The following is a 20,807-nucleotide window of genomic DNA, read 5'->3' on the forward strand; positions in this document are numbered from 1 at the left end:
AACAAGCACTACATTTTCTGATAGACAGAGTGGACATATATATTCAGAATGAGACTTGGTAGACATAGGGTTATTTGTTAAAGACCGTCTGTCTGAGAAATACTTGTGACACATTTTGGATTTTTATAATATTGTATAAAATCATGTCATAGGTCTTATTGAAGATAAAAACGTAAAGGTGAAAATTGCAAACATTTTGAAGACCTCAATCCATGAGAAGTTTTAAATCTTTATTATGATGCTTTCTTATCTTTTTTTTATGACTTTTTATTTTGAATAATTTACATTACTACATGGAAAGAGGAGAGAGAGAGAGGGAAGGCTGAATCAAAGTTCAGCACTTATTACCAGTTATAACATGGACATGACATCAAAATCTAACATAAGGACCTTTCTGTCATTTTAGGCAAACAGAAGAAGTTGGATGCAAGTGTCAAAGATAAATTTGGACGCACACTGGTAGCTGCCACACTGTTCAACTGGGAAGCAGCCATGAATAATGAATATGATGTTGGGTAAGAAATGTTCAGATCATACAGATAATATCTGGCAATTCAATCGGCCTCTCTGTTTGTGATCTGTGCCATCCAGTGTCGGTGATGTAGACTGTTCACTCAGCTCCAAAACTGTTTGAATGTGTATAGTAATGGGGGTGGGGGCTAAGCTTGTGCTTCTGTGCCTGCAGGTCATTCAAAGTGGACTTCCCTTTCAGAAATTCCTGAGGACAGATAGTTATTATGCTTAAGTGAGCATTGCTACTACAAGATAGCATGTAGGTGCCATAAAAAGAAAGAAAATAACTTTGTTAAGCTTTTTTTAACTTATTTATTTCTGTATTTATTGCTATACTTCACCCGTAAAAATCACTTTCAGGAGCTAACAAAAGCCTTAAAATGATAGTTTTTATGCCAACACTTAATATTTTCTGATTAGAAATCAATCAAACTTCACAATACAAAAACTGTTCAAGTTGCCCAGTGAGATCGCTTAGTCATTACCAGTCAGAAAAACTGAAACTGTATAAACATTATTTAGAGGTTATATTTCATAAATCTTTTAACAGGTTGTTTTTGAACAAGCTTTACTCTCACAAGGCAGCGCTGGATGACCGTTTTGACTTCCAAGGAGGGAGGAAGGTGTTTGGGACGAAATTGCCACAGGGGGACAAGAGTTATTTCAAAGAGGGCTCTGGCCCACTGGTTTCTCCACTAATACGGGCCATTCTTACTGATAACTTCAGCTTTGCTCAGTACCTGCTGAAGAGTAAGGCCTCTGTGAACTACACGGATGCAGATGGAATCTACCCACTGATGCATGCTGTGAGACAGGTGAGGAGTTTAAGACTATGATATGCGTCAGTTACGCCATCTACTACTAACCGGGGTTGTGTGGCTGTTTATGATTGAATCATTCCATGCACTTCAGAGAGCCCTTCAGAGAGCCCTTCCCAGCTCCATAATTGCGGCTGATGCCTTGGCATGGCATGTATGGCATGTTACAAATATCAATTTCTTCATGTCTACAACAAGGGGCCACTTCTGTTACCCAATGGTCAGAGCGTCCGCCTCAAAGTCAGGAGAGTCAGGATCAAGCCATACCAAAGATTTTAAAAATGGTACCTGCGTCTGAATCGCTTCAGACTCAGCAGTGAGATGTTAGAGCAAGGAAACATTACTGGTTGGCCTGGTGTCAGTGTCATGTAACTGTGTGGTGTGTCATGTCTGATGTCTTTGGCATGATACTTCAATGGCAGCAGCACTTTGGTAGCATGGATTCAACCTGCCACAAGAAGACACAGTACATGTACATGCACACTTAATGTGGAAGTGGAAGATAGCCAGGGCTTCCCATGTTATTATGTTGCAAATGAAAGTAGCCTGGGCTGTGACTTCTCACAGTTTTACGTTGCAAGTGAAAGTAGCCTGGGCCGTGACTTCTCCTGGTTTTACGTTGCAAGTGCAAATAGCCTGGGCCATGACTTCTCACAGTTTCATGTTCCAAGTGTCTACATTTCATATTTCATATTTGACAATTGTTAGTTACTACATACACAGTACCATTGGATCTGTACAATTACATATGTAGGTGTATAATTCATTTATTTATTTTATTGACTAGTGGTTTTAATCTGGTTCTTTCAAGGCCACCTGTGATTCTGTCTGGGTCACCTGTGGGTCTGTCTTGGTCACCTATGGTTCTGTCTTAGTCACCTGTGTTTCTGTCTTGGTTGCCTGTGGTTATACATGGTAACCATCGTACATTAAAGTGAAATATTTTTGAGCATGACATCAGTAAAAAAAAGTAACCTATTTAATTGGTGTTTTATGCCATACTTCCGAATTTTCAACTTTAATGTGGTTTACCTAAGCAGAGTATAAATGACAATGTATGTAAGATTTGTTATCAGCTACAAGTATAATACAGTTGAAGTTTTATTTTCATGTATATATTTTGTTTATTTGATTAGCGTTTAACACCACACTCAAGACTTGTTCACTTTTATGACCATGAGCAGCTTTATGGGTGGAGGGACTGAAATGCATTAATTCATTAAATGCCAGGTAGACATTTAACAATGAATAGAATAACCAGCTCAATCACTGCACCGTATGGTACAGAACTCTCAAACTTCTCATATTTTATTAAATAACAATTTAATAAACATGTGCCATGCAAGTTTAAGAGTGCAAATCTGTGATGAGGTAGTAATAACCATTTATAGTCAAAATGTCCACGTAAAATTGTCTGATTGGGGTCAGGTGTGAAGAAACTGAAAATCATATTGGCATGGTGAAACTTGAAAAAACTTCAACTTGAAAATCAAAAAGGAAAGACTAAAATTGTATTTCTTTGACTCTTTGATAAAGCAGGTAAAGAAAACATAATTTCATCCAATTTGTATATTATTTTAGAATGATGTGAAGTTGGTGAAACTGATGCTGGACCACAATTATGATCCTATATTAGAACAACGGCAAATTGATGAAGAGAAGCAAAAAGCATTAGAGAAAGCAGAAAGGAAGAAACAGCTGGCAAAGTCAAAAGCAAATAAGTTTTCTCTGAAGCGTGTAGCTTCTGTACAGTCTGAGGACAGCGACGATGAGAAATCAGAGTCAGAAGCTGAGGAAGAAAACACGGAAGAGGAGGAGGAAGATGGTAAGGGTAATGATAATGTGGACCTCAGGGTTAGAGGGATGGTAGGGTAATGATAATGTGGACTTGGGGATTAGAGGGATGGTAAGGGTAATGATAATGTGGACCAGAGGATTAGAGGGATGGTAAGGGTAATGATAATGTGGACCAGAGGATTAGAGGGATTGTAGGGATAATGATAATGTGGAGCTGTGGATTAGAGGGATGGTAAGGGTAATGATAATGTGGACCAGAGGATAAGAGGGATGGTAAGGGTATTGGTAATGTGGAGCTGTGGATTAGAGGGATCGGAAAGAGGGAACTACAGGTGGATTTGGTTAGAGATTACCTCACATTTGTCTAAGACAACTGTATACCTCAAATTTGTATAAAACCACACAACACCTCACATTTAGTTTTAAGAAAATATTGTACCTAATATTTCGTTTTAAGATTATATTGTACCTGACGTTTGGGTGTAAAATATTACTGTACTCTGCACTCAGTTTACCAAATACTATATTGCACATTTTGTACTGCACACGTTTAGACATTATGGGGCTTAATGAAGTTTTTGCTATTACACACAATATGTACTAATTAGAAAAGCTGAAACTAATGTAAATACTGTGCGTGTATAAGTGGGTTTACATGCATTTGTAGAGACTTCAAGATACCGGGCAGTAGCCAAGAAGAGCAAGGTGAACTTGAACGCCCAGGATAAGTCTGGCTGGACAGCACTTCATCACTGTGTGAGACCCCTGTCCCTGGGAACGTTTGATAATGAAGTTTTTGCTATTACACACAATATGTACTAATTAGAAAAGCTGAAACTAATGTAAATACTGTGCGTGTATAAGTGGGTTTACATGCATTTGTAGAGACTTCAAGATACCGGGCAGTAGCCAAGAAGAGCAAGGTGAACTTGAACGCCCAGGATAAGTCTGGCTGGACAGCACTTCATCACTGTGTGAGACCCCTGTCCCTGGGAACGTTTGATAACGCCGAGATCGTCTGGACACTGGCGAGGGCTGGTGCAAACCTGAATATTAAGGATAAAGAAGGCCTGACTCCACTGGACATTGCACTGAAGAGCGGAGCAGAAAAAATTTCCAAGATCATACAGCAAATCATGAATATTGACGAGAAAAAGCAGGTGGGACTGATAAGTTGGTCATTTAGAAAGACGAAAGTATGTAATTCACGTGAGAAAAAAGGATAAGAGAGTGGACAAACGAGTATAGTATAAAAAAATGATGATTTAAAGTACATAATTCTAAATTTATTTCACACCAATAGGGCATTGTAGTTATACTGTATATATATGAGTACTGTTATAGAATTTTAAATTTCTTGAGAAGGGTGTTAAACAGTATCTAGATATTCTGTTCATGAAAATCTGTTCAGCCTGGATATGTAATAATGAAAGACAAGAGTTAGTTTACACTTTGAAAGCTCATTATTCACTCATTTCTATAAAATGTTAGCATTGACTCATATATTAGCATATCACATGCTATCCACAACCAATATGGCCATTGATGGTGTCCTGTTTCAGAAGCAGCCAGTGCTGGAGGAGTGGCCTGCTGTGGATGACGGATTAGTGTGGAAGACTCCTGCCCCTGATGTGGAGAAGGATGCTGAGGCACTCTTGCGGAAGCTAAACGAAGACAAGATGGATGAGGACACCCCAGCCCTTCAGGAAGAGATAGATGACCAGTGTGAGATCAAGGCTACAGGGTGAGTGGCGCTGACAGAGTGGTCTAAGGGGTTCTGTCTGTAGACCACTAGCCCTTGACCACTAGAAGTGTGGCATTGTCATATGGTTTCTCAGGCACCTGGATATGCAGGATAGTTTTCTGTTGGATACTAACCTTCTATTTTTCCCCATTTATAACCATATTGCACTGGCATAAATGAAACATTTTTGGAATTCTTATGGCACATTGCTACATTAAGTATGATTACCTGTTTTTCGCCTGTACAGAGAGCTAGTGACGGACTCAGACCTCAAGCGGCCTTTCAGTGCCTTGCTGACCAAAGTTGACATCAAGCATGGCGTGTATGGAATGTACAACTTCTACAAACTCCAGGTAAGAAATGCAATACCAGCAAAAATCAGTTATTTGTATTTGCATATATATATGAACAGCTGATCTCATGAAAACAGACTCTCTCCATACTGTCTTGTGCTTTGACTGTTATATAAAATATATTATTTTAATAAACATACTAAGGTAAGTTCTAAGGTAACGACATACACGTATATTGCCTTGTGCTTGTATGGGTATACCTATTATGAGCAGACAGATGAATACCTGTAAGCTAATATCGGGACGTAAACTGTCTCTGCACATCTACTCGTACTACAGTGACATGAAACATGTCAGACAGTAAACATCGAACTGCCCAGTTACATGTATCTGTGCGCTTATTCTTTAAGAAGTGTTTGATTTTGGAACCTCAAGACAAGCAGTTTGTTAAGCTACTCATCTTACCATTTTCTTATTTGACACTCAGAACAAGTGTTTGGTATTAAATGTGATGAACATGTCGACTTTAACTGGGGGGATATTGATCTGCGTGGTGTCTTCAGAAATGCGCTCCAGAGGCAACACTTTTACCAGATGGTGCCCTAGTAGAATGAAATGAGATTAACATTGAGAGCTACTTGTGCTGTACTGCAGATAAATTCATTTGTTTACCTTACAGTTGGTGAGGCAGAAGGGTAAGGACATGTACATATTGTTCACCCGCTGGGGAAGGATAGGAGATAGTGGCCAATTCCAGCATACCCCATTCGCGTCGATGGAGGAAGCAGTGAAAGAGTTCCGGAAAGTATACAGGGAAAAGTCTGGGAACCATTGGGCAGACCGCAATGGGTATGTGATATGTTGTGTGAACGTGGAGTAATTAATGTATCATGCATGCAGGTCAGTGTGAAATCCTGCACCTCCATCTTAAGGCTGAACAAGAAATGCAATAAAAAATGCATTTTTAAATGTAAACACATGTACATGTCATAAAATTTTTCTTTGGTGCAGAAACTAACATTGTTGCAGTTGGTTATTATTATACCTTCAAATCAAACTCAAAACATCTTTCTAAAATCCTTAAAACTGTCATAATCAGACAAAACAAGCAACTTTAATAGTCGTGGGCGATATTTTGGATCATTTAAAGTATATGAATGTGGAGTAATTGTAATGGATTATGGGTCTGTGTGGATTTAATACTGAACCTTTTGTTACGGGCTTCCACAACCTATTTTTGGCAGCCATATTGGAGCAGTGCTGTAATTTGTTCATATTTCATGCTTCTGCGAAAGTGGAGCGAGGGATTTTAATTTGGGTCTATACATACATTTTGTCTATTTAATGAATTCTGTCATTGTCATTGAATTTTGATTTCCCTGCAATAACTGCTACGAAAAATGCTTTTTTTAATCATGCTTAGTGAGTTTGAGGCCAAGTATAACAAGTATCGGGTAGTGACATTGGATGAAGAACACCCAGGAATCAAACAGGACCAGGTCAAGGTCAACCTGGTCTCTAAAGTACCCTCCAAGCTGCCACCTTATATCCAGGATACCATGAGGGAATTTGTGAGTTGACATATTCTTCTTCTTTCATCTCACTTAGACTTCATTGTTCATAATTTTATGGATATATTGTGCTAAATTTCTTCAAGTTTTTTATTTTAAGTCTGAATTTAACAGTACTGTTTTACATTTATGATGATAGTTTTCTGGAAATTGGTTTCATGTATTTTGGTATTCATTTGTGAAACCATCTAAATATTATGTCAGATTCTTGTGTCTGATGGCAGAAATGAAGTGTACTCATTTCAAATTGACTTATACTAAATAATTATAGTTTATTTTAGTATCTTGCATGTAAACAGTACAGTGGAAGGTTTAAAATATGTCCTACACACTGTATATACTTCGGGTTTCAGCATGCAGCTAGTGGTAAATGCTTTTTTACAATACTGATCTGACCTGTAATGCCTTTGAAATACTAATACCAAACATGCAGAGAAGGGAATGTTCTAAAATCATTTGCATAAAGGCATATTATTGGGTTGACTTAATAAACGTATTATGTATTTAATGTTTATAATAAGGTAAATAGTCAGGGTGGTATTTCAAAAAATGTATTAAACAGACTGCAGTTTTGCATATCTGCAAACTATAATGACATGCAAGGGAATTTTCCAAGTCATGCCCTGTGTTTGTGCTAATTACTGGAAATTACAAAATTCATGACATTGTTGCTGATGCATATGCATTGTTCATCATTAAAGCCAAATGTTGAAGGCAGTATCTTAAAAAGTACATCAAGTATTGAGCTGAAGTTATGTATGGACATATCTTTGAGCTCTTTCATTTGCTGCTAAATCTATTTTAGGAATCACTTAATGAGTGTGTGCACACACACAAGTATGATGACATCCTTTTTGAGACTTTCTGTCTTTTCTTTGTAGACTAGCGTGGAGAATCTTAATGCAGCAATGAAACGAGAAATAGACGTGGAACTTCTCCCATTTGGTCGCTTGAAAAAAGAGGATCTGTTAACTGCAAAGAAGGTTCTCCTTGACCTTGCGTACGTAATAATGTCTTCTTCATACTCCATATTCCTGTCATGAGTGGGTCATGGTTGAGTCGGGGTTGTGGTAGGGGTTATAGTCAAGTGGATAAAGATGTTTGTTTTTCAATCCCTAGGACAAGTGAGGTTTGGGTTCAATCCTGATATTGGTTAGTGAATTTTGTTGATTTCGCTGCTCTCTTTGTTTGCAACGCCTTGGCGAAAATGAGGGGAGGACAACTCTTGTGTGAACGTTTATGTAGTGAAAACATCAAATGAAATTTATGCACTTCCACCGAGATGCCGTGCATATCTGGTTGCTTACCTGGGGTTTCCTCCTTACCTAAAACTAACCACCAAAGACAACTTGAAGAAAATTCTTGAGCATGATATTAAATAATGTTGAAATAAATGAGTTTGAAACTGAAGTGATGATTAATTCAGGTGTAATTCATGTTGAAACCTGACTTCATGGAGACAAATTACACACCAAATTTCATCCAGTTTCAACAACATTATGACCCTTTTCATTGTCTTGTGGATTTACATTGCAGCTATTACATTCTGCTATTACTTTAACAGCTCAAAGTTTCACACTACCCGTACTTCCAGAATCCTGTTGTTTTCTAACCTGAAACTGTTATATATTCAGTAATAGTTAATTCCTATGCAAATTTCTTTGTGTCCCCTGCTATGTGCAGTAAAGTGCTGACAGAGGCAGATGAGATGGCAGGAGAGTTGGCAGACGCAGACAAGCAGGAGTACTGGCGCAAACGTGACCAGGTGGGTGGGGCTACTAGCCACAACCACAGTTAGGCTGTCATTATTAAAGTTATCATGTACCCTAAAATGAAGTCCAACGAAATCATTGAGGAATTTATTCTGTATTCAAGCATTCAAAACATCCTACAAAAAACGACATCAGATTTTAGAGTTTTTCGGATTCCAGCAGATGGCATACTACTTTGTAACAGTCATGACAGTGCATGTGCTGTTGTCTATGTTCATTTTACATCACTGACACCACTAGACAAGCTTGACCTTTGGAGCGTGTGGGATTGACATACAGCTGAAGGCTTGATAGGCTTAGACTCAACATTTCTCTCCTTGCGCAGAACTGTGTAATCAGCATTCTTCAAAATAAAATTGTTTCAGTTGTTGGCCTGGAATAATGTTTTGGCTTCCCACTTTAGATAAATATAATGCATGTCTGTGAATATTATTATTGGAAGCAAAGGATGAGAAAGATTGTTTGTGTTTTATGACATCACACCCTGCCTTGTCACTATGACCCCTTGCAGTTGAGTGACCACAGCATTGTTCAAGATTTGTGTACAAAAATTACTGGGGCATGCAGTATTGTAGAGAGGGAATGTAGAGAGTGGTGTGCCTGTTAGGAGTATGAGTGAATGGGATTTTAAAAGGGTAGACATTTTTTTTTTTTAGGTGAGTCGCCTGAGTAGTCAGTTCTACCAGCTGATCCCAAAGCGAGACTTTGTATATGAGAAAATCCGTCCCCTGAGTATCTCCGACATCCACACTGAAATGAGGGTGGTGAACAACCTGCTGGACTATGAAAAGGCCAGCAAGATTATCCTAGGAGCAGAATACAGAAAGAAAGGTAAAAATAATTATCACCTACTATCTATGAACTCAAACCCATAATTAAAAAATTTCTATCCCAAATTAACTAACCCCATGTTCTTTGTCCTTTTTATCTTGACTTAATATTATAGATATTAATATTTAATTCACCTTTTGGAATAAAAAATCCAGTGTACTTTATTCCTGACATATGTTGTTTGTATCTATAGATGATCAGTATCGTATCAATATGCTGTTATTGAAATCAGTGATATCTTGTTGTTCAAGGCTCAGGCACTGCTGTTTTTGGTTAAAGATTAGCTTCCCTCTGTAGAGGGCTGGAGAACCCCATTGCTAACTGCTGATGCATTTTGGAACCTTATGATGGATACGGCTAGAACAAGCCCACTATGGACATGCTCAATTCTGCATGTACATGTAGGCCTACTAGCCTGGAGGGCTTTTCCTTGCCAAGTCCTCAGATAGGTTTTTGACCCGTGAGACCACAATAGGTTTTGTGCTTGTTTCGTCCCATCTCTCATGGACTCAGACGCATATAAACTGAAGTACTTATCAGTGAGCTGCCCAGTTTCTCATAACCTTTGTTTTATGATTTTGGAATCTGTCTTTAAGAGGGATAAATTGCATTTCAGAAGTGTTGCCTCTGAAAGATATTGACTGAAAGATGGTGGTATGGTGCATGTATGCATGTGTCGTTGTAGTTGTCCCTAATGTTTGTGTTCATTAACCTGAAATATGTATTTTTTCAGAGATCAACCCACTGGATTATGTCTACCGGGCTCTGAACTGTAAAGTCCGTCTGTTGAAAGAAGATGATGAAATGACACAATACATTCTGCGATATATCAGCGCCTCAGGTAAATTTAAACATTCATTCTATTACACATGTACTTTGTACTTTCCTACCACATTATCCAATGTCGAACGACAAGGTGTCTAAAATAAGAGACACGCTTCGGAATATGCTATTGTCACGACTCGGGTCACGACACTTGACCTTGGGTGACATCATTTCAAACTACCAGGGTTCTCACAGGTTTTCATCCTATCAGAGAGCACAAGCAAGTCACACAAATAATTGAACAAGACATCATGGTACATACAGAGAAATTTATTCAAAAACAAGCAAGAAATTCAGGAAACGCATAAAACATAATTGATTTGCTGTAAGCCCTCCCAGCGTGTACACAGAGCCATTTTTGACTTAAGGGAAACATGAAAAGGAACTGTAAAACTCGATGATCATGCTTTTTCAGGGAGTTAAGCCATGAATTTTTTTTTTTACATTTAGATTTTGAAGAATATTTTATGTTTCCTAATTATCCTTCTTTTTTTTTATCATCTAACGATGATCTAACCACCTTTTCCTGGACCAGCTTAATTGCCCCCACTTGGACTATACATCTCAGAGAGTTGCTTTGACAACTATCACATAAACGTGCACAGAAATATGCAGAGGGAATCCATGCTGAGAAAAATGAACAGGAAATTTTAGAATTATTTGTATGTTTTTTTTCATTGAATGTGCACTCCAATAATATATCAAATATTACTGCTTGAATCTCTACAAGTATAATACCTTTGTCTGCAATAGATTATATATGTATTGATCAGCATATGTATATATTTTACTCCAGATTCAAGTGCCAATGTGGAGGCAATATACAGTTTGTCTCGTGATGGGGAGGAGCCAAGTGACCTAGGCAACCAAAAGCTTCTCTTTCATGGCAGCGGAGTTCCAAATTTTATTGGAATATTAAACCAAGGGTTGCTTGTGGCTCCCCCTGGTGTTCAGATATCTGGAGCTCTTTATGGAGAGGTGAGCTGTTTGTGTATAATTGTTATTGTAGGAAAACATGAAACTTGAACCCCAGTGTCTTTTACCAAATAGTACTTCCCACTTTGTTGCAATTTTTTTTTTGTTTATTTTTTTTGCGTACAATGTTAACCCAAAGTATGAAGATAGGTCTACAAAAAGGAACAAGATATTGAAAATCAAAATTACATGATCCATTTGTTTGTTATTGGTATTATGTTGTCAAATACATCAGATATCATTGTCTTCTTTCACTTTTATAATCACAACCTGTAGTCTCAGTATGTTATGTTCAACTGATTGAGGGTATACAAAATTGTGCTAATGGTGCATGCATGGTGTTGTTGTTGTTGTAGGGTATCTACACCTCCCATGCCTTCAGAAAGAGCAAGGGCTACTGCTACAACTACGTCACTGGATCCAAACTGCGCTACATGCTACTCTGTCAGGTGAGCTCATCCTTATATGCTGAGGTTTTACTCCCAGAAAAGCTAATGCTCAAGTTTTTAGCCCAGTAGATAATCCCCAGAGAAGCTAATGCCCAGGTTTTCAGTCTGGCATATAATCCCTAGAAAAGCTAGTGCTCAGGTTTTCAAAAAGTTAGATATTCCCCAGAAAAGCTGATGCTCAGGTTTTCAGCCCAGTAGATAATCCCCAGAAAAGCTAATGCTCAGGTTTTCAGTCCAGTAGACTATCCCCAGAGAAGCTAATGCTGACGTTCTCAGGAAGGTAGATAATCCCCAGAAAAGCTAATGCTCAAGTTTTTAGCCCAGTAGATAATCCCCAGAGAAGCTAATGCCCAGGTTTTCAGTCTGGTGTATAATCCCTAGAAAAGCTAATCCTCAGGTTTTTAGTCTCGTAGATAATCCCCAGAAAAGCTAATGCTCAGGTTTTCAGTCCAGTAAATAATCCCCAGAAAAGGTATTGCTCAGAATTTCAGGAAGGCAGATAATCCCCAGAGAAGCTAATGCTCAGGTTCTCAGGAAGGTAGATAGTCCCCAGAAAAGCTAATGCTCAGGTTTTCAGGAAGGTAGATAATCTCTAAAAAAGCTAATGTTCAGATAATCCCCAGAAATGGTATTGTTCAGATTTTTACGAAGTTAAATCCCCAGAAAAGCTAATGCTCAGGCTTTCAGTGAGGTAGATGATCCCCAGAAAACTAATACTAAGGTTCTAGGCTCAGAGCCAGATGATCCTCTGATACCTCACTGTGCTGTCATTATTAAAATGTCTGATGGTGGGAAAGCAACTAAGACAAAGTTGCAAAGTTTGCATAATCTCAGAGGTGTGACATTACACTGTCATGGCATGTGACAGTGTATCATCTGCAGATTGTTCTCATCAGATATGGGATGAATCCTTGGATTATAAACAGAGGGATAGATCATGGTTGCACGGAAAAAGATATCCATTTTATCCAACCTGCTACTGTACACGTACTGCATATATACTGCACTGGTATGTCTCTTTGCCTAACTACCATCACTGTCTGCTTTGCTTGCTTTCTTTGCCGCCTAGAAAATTCATGTTTATCTGTCTGAGGAATTTTTGGTCAGAATCAGCCCAAGCCATTTGGTTGAAGACTATGTACATTTCAAATCATATGGTTTAAAAGTCAGTGAATACATGTATCTAAAGTAAATAACAGAAATTTTGATTTACTGACAAGATCAGATTAAATTTTGCCCTAATCATGTATATTTATTTATTTATTTGATTAATGTTTTATGCCGTACTCAAGAATATTTCACTTATATGATGGCGGCCAGCATTATGGTGGGAGGAAACCGGGCAGAGCCTGGGGGTATCCCACGACCATCCGCAGGTTGCTGACAGACCTTCCAATGTATGGACGGAGAGGATGAATATTTAATACTCTTCCAAACTCTACAATCACTGAATAATTTCCAGGAACATGTAGGATATTGATGTGGCACTGGTTGATGAGACACTGGCATATTTTCTTTTGTAGGTTGCCCTTGGAAAGCCCGACACGTCGTACAGACGTGATAATGGGCCCCGTCCTGGTTTTGACAGCGTGAGCTCGTGGAAACCAAGTTTTCAATATGAAGTCAAGCTGCCTTCAGGTAAGTCTGCCACAGTTTAACATGTATCAACGAGTCAGTTATACTGCTCAGCCAGCCAGTTATACTGCTCTACCAGCCAATTATACTGCTTAACCAGCCAGTTATACTGCTCAGCCAGCCAGTTATACTACTCAAACCATCCAGTTATACTGCTCAACCAATCAGTTGTACTGCTCAACCATCCAGTTATACTGCTCAACCAGTCAGTTATGTTGTCCAACAGTCAGTTACACTGCTCAACCAGACAATTATACTGCTCAACCAGCCAGTTATACTACTCAACCAGCCAGTTATACTACTCAAACCATCCAGTTATACTGCTCAACCAATCAGTTGTACTGCTCAACCATCCAGTTATACTGCTCAACCAGTCAGTTATGTTGTCCAACAGTCAGTTACACTGCTCAACCAGACAATTATACTGCTCAACCAGCCAGTTATACTACTCAACCAGCCAGTTATACTACTCAACCAATCAGTTGTACTGCTCAACCATCCAGTTATGTTGTCCAACAGTCAGTTATACTGCTTAAGCAGTCAGTTATACTGCTCAACCAGTCAGTTGTACTGCTCAACCAGTCAGTTATACTGCTCAACCAGCCTGTTATACTGCTCAACCCAGCCAGTTGTGTTGTCCAACAGTCAGTATTATGTTGTCCAACCAGTCAGTATTATGTTGTCTTTGAGGTCAGTTATATTGTCCCAAGTCGGGTCCTACCAAAGACTTTAACAGTGGTACTTTTTGCTTCCTTGCTTTGTGCTCAGCACTGAGAAATTAGAACAAGGAAGCATCACTGGTTTGCTCAGTGTCAGTTTAATGTGACTTGTTGAGGTGTCGTGTCTGGCGTCTTCGGCATGATACTTCAGTGGTTGCAGCACTTTGGTGACATGGACTCGCCCTGCCACAAGTGGACACTGTGTATGTTGCCCAGTATTATGTTGTCCAACAGGGCCAGGTATGTTGCTCATCCAATCAGTTATATGGTTCAGTCAGTCATTTAATCAGTTTGTGCTGTCTAGCCCTAATCCAAGGTTGCTTGTCTCCTACCAATGTGGTGTGACTTCACATATGGGAACTTGATCAATGACTTGCCAGTGGTTGGTGTTTTACCCCAGACAGACTGGTTTCCTCCACCCATAAAATTGACAGTTATCATATGAGAGAAGAATTTATTTCATATGCCCATGCCAACTCGTGCCCTAGTTTTACCAAGTTGTACACAGCTCATACCCATCACTAAACTATTGCTAATTGCTGGTGTTTGCTGCTGTTTTCTACATTTAAATCTGCACCTCAGAAGAAATGCTATTGAAGAAGAGAGAGAACAAAATACCATTGGCCATTTCATTGAGAAACTGAGTACAGTGTTTTGCAGAATAAGCTTGCCTTTTTACATCAAGCTGTGATGATTGGTGATTATTTTTATTTCCAAGAACAAATACAAGCATTAAAAGGATATCACAGAACATGTACATCAGTATTATATATATCATCCTTCAAATTTGTTGGAAGAAGAGTTGCTTTAAATATATCGAGTGCACATAAAAAGATGGGCCATACTTTGACACTCAATATCTCCGAAACCCTCGTGTGTCTGCTTCTAAAAATTTACACACTCAAATGCCATTATGTCCTAAGTATACAGACCAAATTTCAATTTCATCCTTTAAGATTTCTGATAATGGGAGCAAAATCAAAATAGAGTCAAAATCGCATGTTCCAGACATTTCAAAATGATGTTCTACCTTGTTTTACTTGAAAAGGTGAAAAGGTGATCAATTCCTTGTTCATCACAGAGAAAACCATCTTGATTCAACAAAACTGCCTGTCTGACACAAGGGTTTCTCTCACACTAGAGCCAGACAATTTTTCCAGACAACACTTGATTGATGCGTGTCACACAGGTACAGCGTGCACTCTACTCATGACACCAGACAGGTGATGCAATGTGGGTCACCGGAACGTGTGTTTTTGAGGCTATGTTTTCATTTTAGCCCTGTGTACAGACCGCTCAAGCTATGACCTTGAAAATTGGTCAGTATATTAACAAAATCATGCCGTTTGAATGTCTAAAGTTTGAAAGGGTTTGAACAAAGGATAATGGAGCAATGCAGCATCAAAGTACGGCTCATTTTTGTATGCCCACCCGATATATTACCTATTAGAGCCCATATATAAAATTGAAACACTGTGAGAATTGGTTATGCAATTGGTTCTGTAAAATAATCAATTCATGTACCTGATGATCAAAGGAATAATCACACTTTAAACACTGAGCTAAGAAGTTGTAGGGTTTTATCTCCTGCAAACCCTCCTGTGGTTAAGAAATATTGTAAAATGAAACATGACTGTACATAATATCAGTTTATGATATCTGATATATTAAAAGTTTGGTACGACTTGACTGAGGTTTGGAATGACTTGGTTAGGGTACGATTTTGCATAGATATGAGTTGCCCTTTGCACCAATCAGTAAACTGTATCAATCAACACACCAATCAGATGTTACTCTCAATATTTTCACAGGTGTGGGTGTACCGCTGGACCAGACCGGTTACAGTAACTCAGAGTTCATTGTCTACAAACCAGACCAAGTCGTGCTTCGCTATCTCGTGCAGTTTCGCACCTAAGCTCTCTGCTCAGGCTGTTTCATCTCTACATGTAATCACATACTGCACTTCAACATGGCATTTAAAAGGTTGCATTTGCTTTCTACTGCCCTAATGTTCTTGCTGAGAAATTCCTTAAAATGGATCGTACATTGTCTGTACATCTGAGAGAAGATCTTTGGTTGTTATTCTAGTAAGCGTGTGCTTTGTTAGGGTTGTGAAATGACATATGTCAGTACATTGACACAGAATGTGGTCAGAAGTGAGTGCTTGGGGTTTAATGTCATAAAATAGGGTTAAAAGACACCTTTGAGGAAAATGCTTGTAACAGTAAAGAACACTTTGTATAAAGGTTCTTGAAAACTGAGGAATTAACATCTTTGTTTATATTTCTGGTATATTGTAGTTTTCTTTATGTATTCATTTGTATACTTCATTGTCAGGTTTGCCACAAGTGAGAATTTAGGCAAAAAGTTAATTTGAAACTTTCTCATGCATCAGATGTGGTTTTTTTGGTATAACTTTTTATCTTGTTTGTGTTTTGGTTTGAGATTACTGCATACATATGTTAGGTATATGTACATGTAAATTCATGTAGGACTGTTTTCAAAGCTATTTGATATATATATATGTTATGATATACTGTATACTTTGTGGAAAAAGGGAAAAATATGTTTCTGATGTGAAGAGGGAATCAAATATTGCTTGAATTATAAAATTGACATAGGATGGACATTATTTCTTTAGGTGTAGTCAAATATATAAGTGACTGGTTAGAAACCTTTGTACAATGCATGGGAAACTGTCGAAAACACAGCAGTAGGACTTAGATGCCATTTTTAATACTGATGTCAAGCGTTTCCCCACCTGCCTCCTCCCTCCTCATTATGATGTCACATTAAAAACAGAATGAAGTTACACTAGGCACTACATATAATACATTGCTACATTGTAGACCTTGCACTACAATCAAGTTCTGATGTAACAATGGCTTGAGGTTCTGCTTCACACGATCACCACAACACAGTATTCAAAAATAAGCCGCCTCCCCATTGTCAATTTTAGTGTTACTTGATTTTCCATGAATCTAGAGATCTTAATCTTGCTTTATAGGAAAGATTACGACGTATGTTCTGTTAATGAAAGTGTAGTGTTTTGTGAGTGTCTTGCTATTTATTAGCTGTCTCTATACAATTCATTGTTTTTATGTTGTTTTCTTTCTTTAGAAACTTTAAAAAAATTATCCTTGTACCTTATGTAGCAAATGCAAATTTTTGAAGTAACATCATAAAAAAGAAGAATCATGTATTTATTTACATCCAAATATAGATTTTTTATTATGGTTATTAGTTACAAAGTGTCTTTAAAAAGATGCTGGGACTGTTATAATTAGTTTTGGTTAGAAATTTTTGAGAGGTATGTATTGTTACTTGTGATCTAATATTCAAATTTTCTCCATTAGAGACAAAATACTTCTTTGGTTGGATTATCAATTTTTGTGATAAGTTTTGTCTGGATATCAAGTCCACGGATCTTTTTGATATATTTTTACTAATATAAAATGTTTGATAGACACACCATATCAAGTCTACTATACACAGATGATAAGTGTATGACACACATGATATCATGTCTGTGATACTAAATTAATGTTAAGTATATCACAGACATATGTTTTCTAGTCCATGATACACATGCGATGTTAAGTGTACTGTAGACTGATATCCACTCCACAAGAGTGGTTAACTGTTTGGCAGACATGTGATATCCAGTTCAGTGTACACAGATATGGTATGACACACGTGATATCAAGTTTGTGATACTCAGTTATCATACAGACATATGGTATCTGGTCCATTATACACATGTCATGTTAAGTGTATGGCAGACCTATGATATCTAGTCCACAAGTGTCGTTAACTGTTTGCCAGACAAATGATACCAAATTGAGGCACTCAACTTCAAGTGATGTTCATAATAGGTGTTTTACAGAAGTACTGTATCAAGCCAACAATACGCAAATGATGCTAAGTGTACGACTGACGTGATATCAAGTCCATGATACACAAGTGATGTTAATTGTATGACATAAAAGTGATATCAAGTGATGATCAATGTTATAAAAATGGTACATGAAAAATATAAATTAACTTGCACCTAATACAATCTACTTGTCTGGTTACCAGGGTAATATGTTTGCGGTCACAGCAGTTTAAGTTTTTGAGTTAAAAATTGGAGCATTTTCTGATTTAAGGTTAGATTTACAGTGAATACATGTATGTAGCCCAGCACGAAATCATGCCTTGATTTTGTAATGCAGTTAATAAGCTGGATAAAGACCGTAATGTTGAGGTTGTATATGCTGATAGAAGATTGCTGCTCATTGATGCATTATGTGATGGATACCTGCATTACCTACAGTCTGATGAAATGTGTTTTTTAATTTAATTATTTTGTGCCTTTTTTGGTTTTGGAAGATCACAAGTTAAGTAACAAAATATATACTTTTTCATCATGAAATTGAATCTGTTGAAACTTCTGTGGTCATGAACAAAACTCCGACAGTGTTTGGAGTAGACACAGATATTATACAGTGTTGTTGTTATATGTGTACGTGTGACAGTTACAGTATTTTCTGTAGGCATACTTTACAACATACATTCATCCTATTTCTGTGTGTATTTCTAATAAGTATATTTGTAGTATTATAGCACAGACTGTAATTTACTATCAGCATTGACTTTCATTGTTTCACCTTTTGGTGAAACACTCCAAAGATGCGTAATACCTGCATTTTATAAACCAAAAACAGGCGCTGTTTACGATTTGACTGACAAAGGATTTTTTTCATATAGAAGTATATGGACGTACAATTTCAAGTTATGATTTTATGACTTCAAAAATGCTGACTGATAAAGGCTTTTTAAGCATCCAAATACAAATTATAATTTTATGACTTGTTGAATTTTACACATTTCTAGTGGGGTATGTTTAGGTTCTTGTTCCGGTGTCAGTATTACGTATGATATGAGGTGTCGTCTCTAACATCCCCAGATACGTGTCAGTTGTGATATTTCCTCCAGTTTCGGTAGACCCTATACTAGCTGGACTGGGGACATGACATGAGAGAAATGGCTGTCTTTCAGAAAAGCATTCGATTTTTCTGCCATATCCTCTGTCAGTTATCGATTTCATTTGTATTTGTGGACATTGATGCAATCTCCTACTCTATATCTTGTGATCGCAGTGTAGACCGTCAAAGAAAGCCTTGCATATGTACATCAGCTTTAATATTTTATTTTTCAGACTTACGCGTCGATGTTACGAACTCCATTTTCTCTGTATCTAGCAATATCTGTCAAAGATAGCATATATATTACTTGTGCTACTGTTTTATTCTCAGATTCTAACATGATGTGTTGATAAATTTGATGAAATATGGCTTGTGTAGATTATGGTGTCGTATAAGCAATACGGTAAATGACCAAATTGTTTGACATTTATTTGCTTGTAAAATGCCATTGTAGTCATTTACCATAAGTATCTTAACCACCGTATATCTTTGGTAGTGTTTCCTTGTCTGAAGTGCTGAAGATTGTAATCAGACAATGCCGTATGAAATATGCCCAGTTAAACTTTTTTTTTTGCTTTTAAAGTGATTCATTTAAAGTGATTCGTTTTTATTTGCTTGTTTGGTTGCTGTCAGTTCGTCGTCACATATTCGGTGCATTCTTCATTTCGATATATACGAGGTGTCAGCGGTCTTGATAGTATCACACTTGTCTTGCTTTGTACTTTACATACAGAATATAGATGGATCCGTTAAAGATGTTCGTGTGTTTTGTGTGACTGAATATTACACGCCGATAGTAATTCTGCTTACAGTGGCTGAGGGGCCTCCGTGGCCGAGGGAGTTAGCGCGCCAGCATGGCGCAATGACTCAGGAGTCTCTCACCAATGCGGTCACTGTGAGTTCAAGTCCAGCTCTTGCTGATTTACTCTCCGGCCGTAACACAGTCCTTCTTCCTAAATCAAAAATCGCTTTGTTGAATCATCTGTGTAGTTGATCATCGTTACATATGATATGCAGAAGAGTATCTAAATTATTATGGTGGAAGACTGCTTTATGTACTAAGCCGGCTGTTCAACAGTTGCTAACTCCGTTAGATAAAAACCCAGCTAGCCAGTTAATGACCTATTAGACAATAAGAAGTAACCAAGTGCTCATTAGAGCATGAAGGGCAGGAATTTTGCTTTACGGCCGTCATGCCCAGCGGGGGCCTGAAGGTGGCAACTGGTGAGCAGTGACGCACTTTTACACTGTTTTTAAAAGTCTGAATCCAACGTTTCACCTGAGTTTAGTTTAATTTTGTTAAATGTAGTTTATTTTCTCATTCTTACACAGACAGAAAGGTCCATTTACAGAGATGATAACAAAATGAATGGTAACGGATATGAATGACTATAACAAAACTGACAGTACGTGGACGCATAACAAAACAAATACGGCTATAAACAATATACATTAATAACCAAACACTGGAGCGGTAAAAAGACACAAAAAGTTGAATAAAGACATGTTAATAGAGCAGGTTTCTGCATTTTAAAATGGTGTAAATCAGCCCTATATCCTTCAGCTTAAAGAGAGTGAGGGGTTTCCTTTGAAAAGCAGTACAGACTGGCCTTCATGTCCAGTGTGTGACGTGAAGCACCAAGTATTGTGCAATTTTTTCAGAATGTGACAGAGCAGCACATACCCTAAATGGTCTAAAATTTTGTGCACAAAAATGCATTTTAGAGGCAAATAAATGTCGCAACATATTCATTTTGGTGCTGAAACTTTCCTGTCGAATACCATCCCATGTCCATGGGAAACCTCAAAATATCTTTCTGAAATCAACAGAACTCTCAGAATCAGGAAAATCCGGGAGAACCCGTTCACCTGCGCGTTAATTACTACCCATTACCAGG

At 37.9% G+C, this 20,807-nt stretch overlaps 2 protein-coding genes across 2 annotated transcripts in view; one reads left to right on the forward strand and one right to left on the reverse strand.

Annotated features, from left to right (window-relative positions):
• Positions 1 to 19,653, forward strand: part of LOC135466971 (poly [ADP-ribose] polymerase tankyrase-like) — a 70,346-nt gene extending 50,693 nt beyond the window's left edge. The window contains exons 38-54 of the mRNA XM_064744726.1: positions 407 to 515; positions 1,064 to 1,328; positions 2,913 to 3,156; positions 3,796 to 3,920; positions 4,016 to 4,288; positions 4,691 to 4,872; positions 5,120 to 5,225; positions 5,845 to 6,014; positions 6,589 to 6,736; positions 7,618 to 7,736; positions 8,420 to 8,501; positions 9,165 to 9,339; positions 10,073 to 10,180; positions 10,961 to 11,142; positions 11,496 to 11,588; positions 13,112 to 13,226; positions 15,754 to 19,653. Coding sequence (XP_064600796.1) covers positions 407 to 515; positions 1,064 to 1,328; positions 2,913 to 3,156; positions 3,796 to 3,920; positions 4,016 to 4,288; positions 4,691 to 4,872; positions 5,120 to 5,225; positions 5,845 to 6,014; positions 6,589 to 6,736; positions 7,618 to 7,736; positions 8,420 to 8,501; positions 9,165 to 9,339; positions 10,073 to 10,180; positions 10,961 to 11,142; positions 11,496 to 11,588; positions 13,112 to 13,226; positions 15,754 to 15,857 — 2,600 coding nt within the window. The 3' untranslated portion in view covers positions 15,858 to 19,653. The remainder of the gene's footprint in view (positions 1 to 406; positions 516 to 1,063; positions 1,329 to 2,912; positions 3,157 to 3,795; positions 3,921 to 4,015; positions 4,289 to 4,690; positions 4,873 to 5,119; positions 5,226 to 5,844; positions 6,015 to 6,588; positions 6,737 to 7,617; positions 7,737 to 8,419; positions 8,502 to 9,164; positions 9,340 to 10,072; positions 10,181 to 10,960; positions 11,143 to 11,495; positions 11,589 to 13,111; positions 13,227 to 15,753) is intronic.
• The window catches only part of LOC135467906 (proteasome subunit alpha type-3-like), a 244,066-nt gene that overhangs the window by 198,404 nt on the left and 24,855 nt on the right, over positions 1 to 20,807 (reverse strand). The window lies entirely within an intron of this gene.

Source organism: Liolophura sinensis, chromosome 6 (genome assembly GCF_032854445.1).
Source record: "Liolophura sinensis isolate JHLJ2023 chromosome 6, CUHK_Ljap_v2, whole genome shotgun sequence".
In the NCBI taxonomy this organism is placed as follows: domain Eukaryota; kingdom Metazoa; phylum Mollusca; class Polyplacophora; order Chitonida; family Chitonidae; genus Liolophura; species Liolophura sinensis.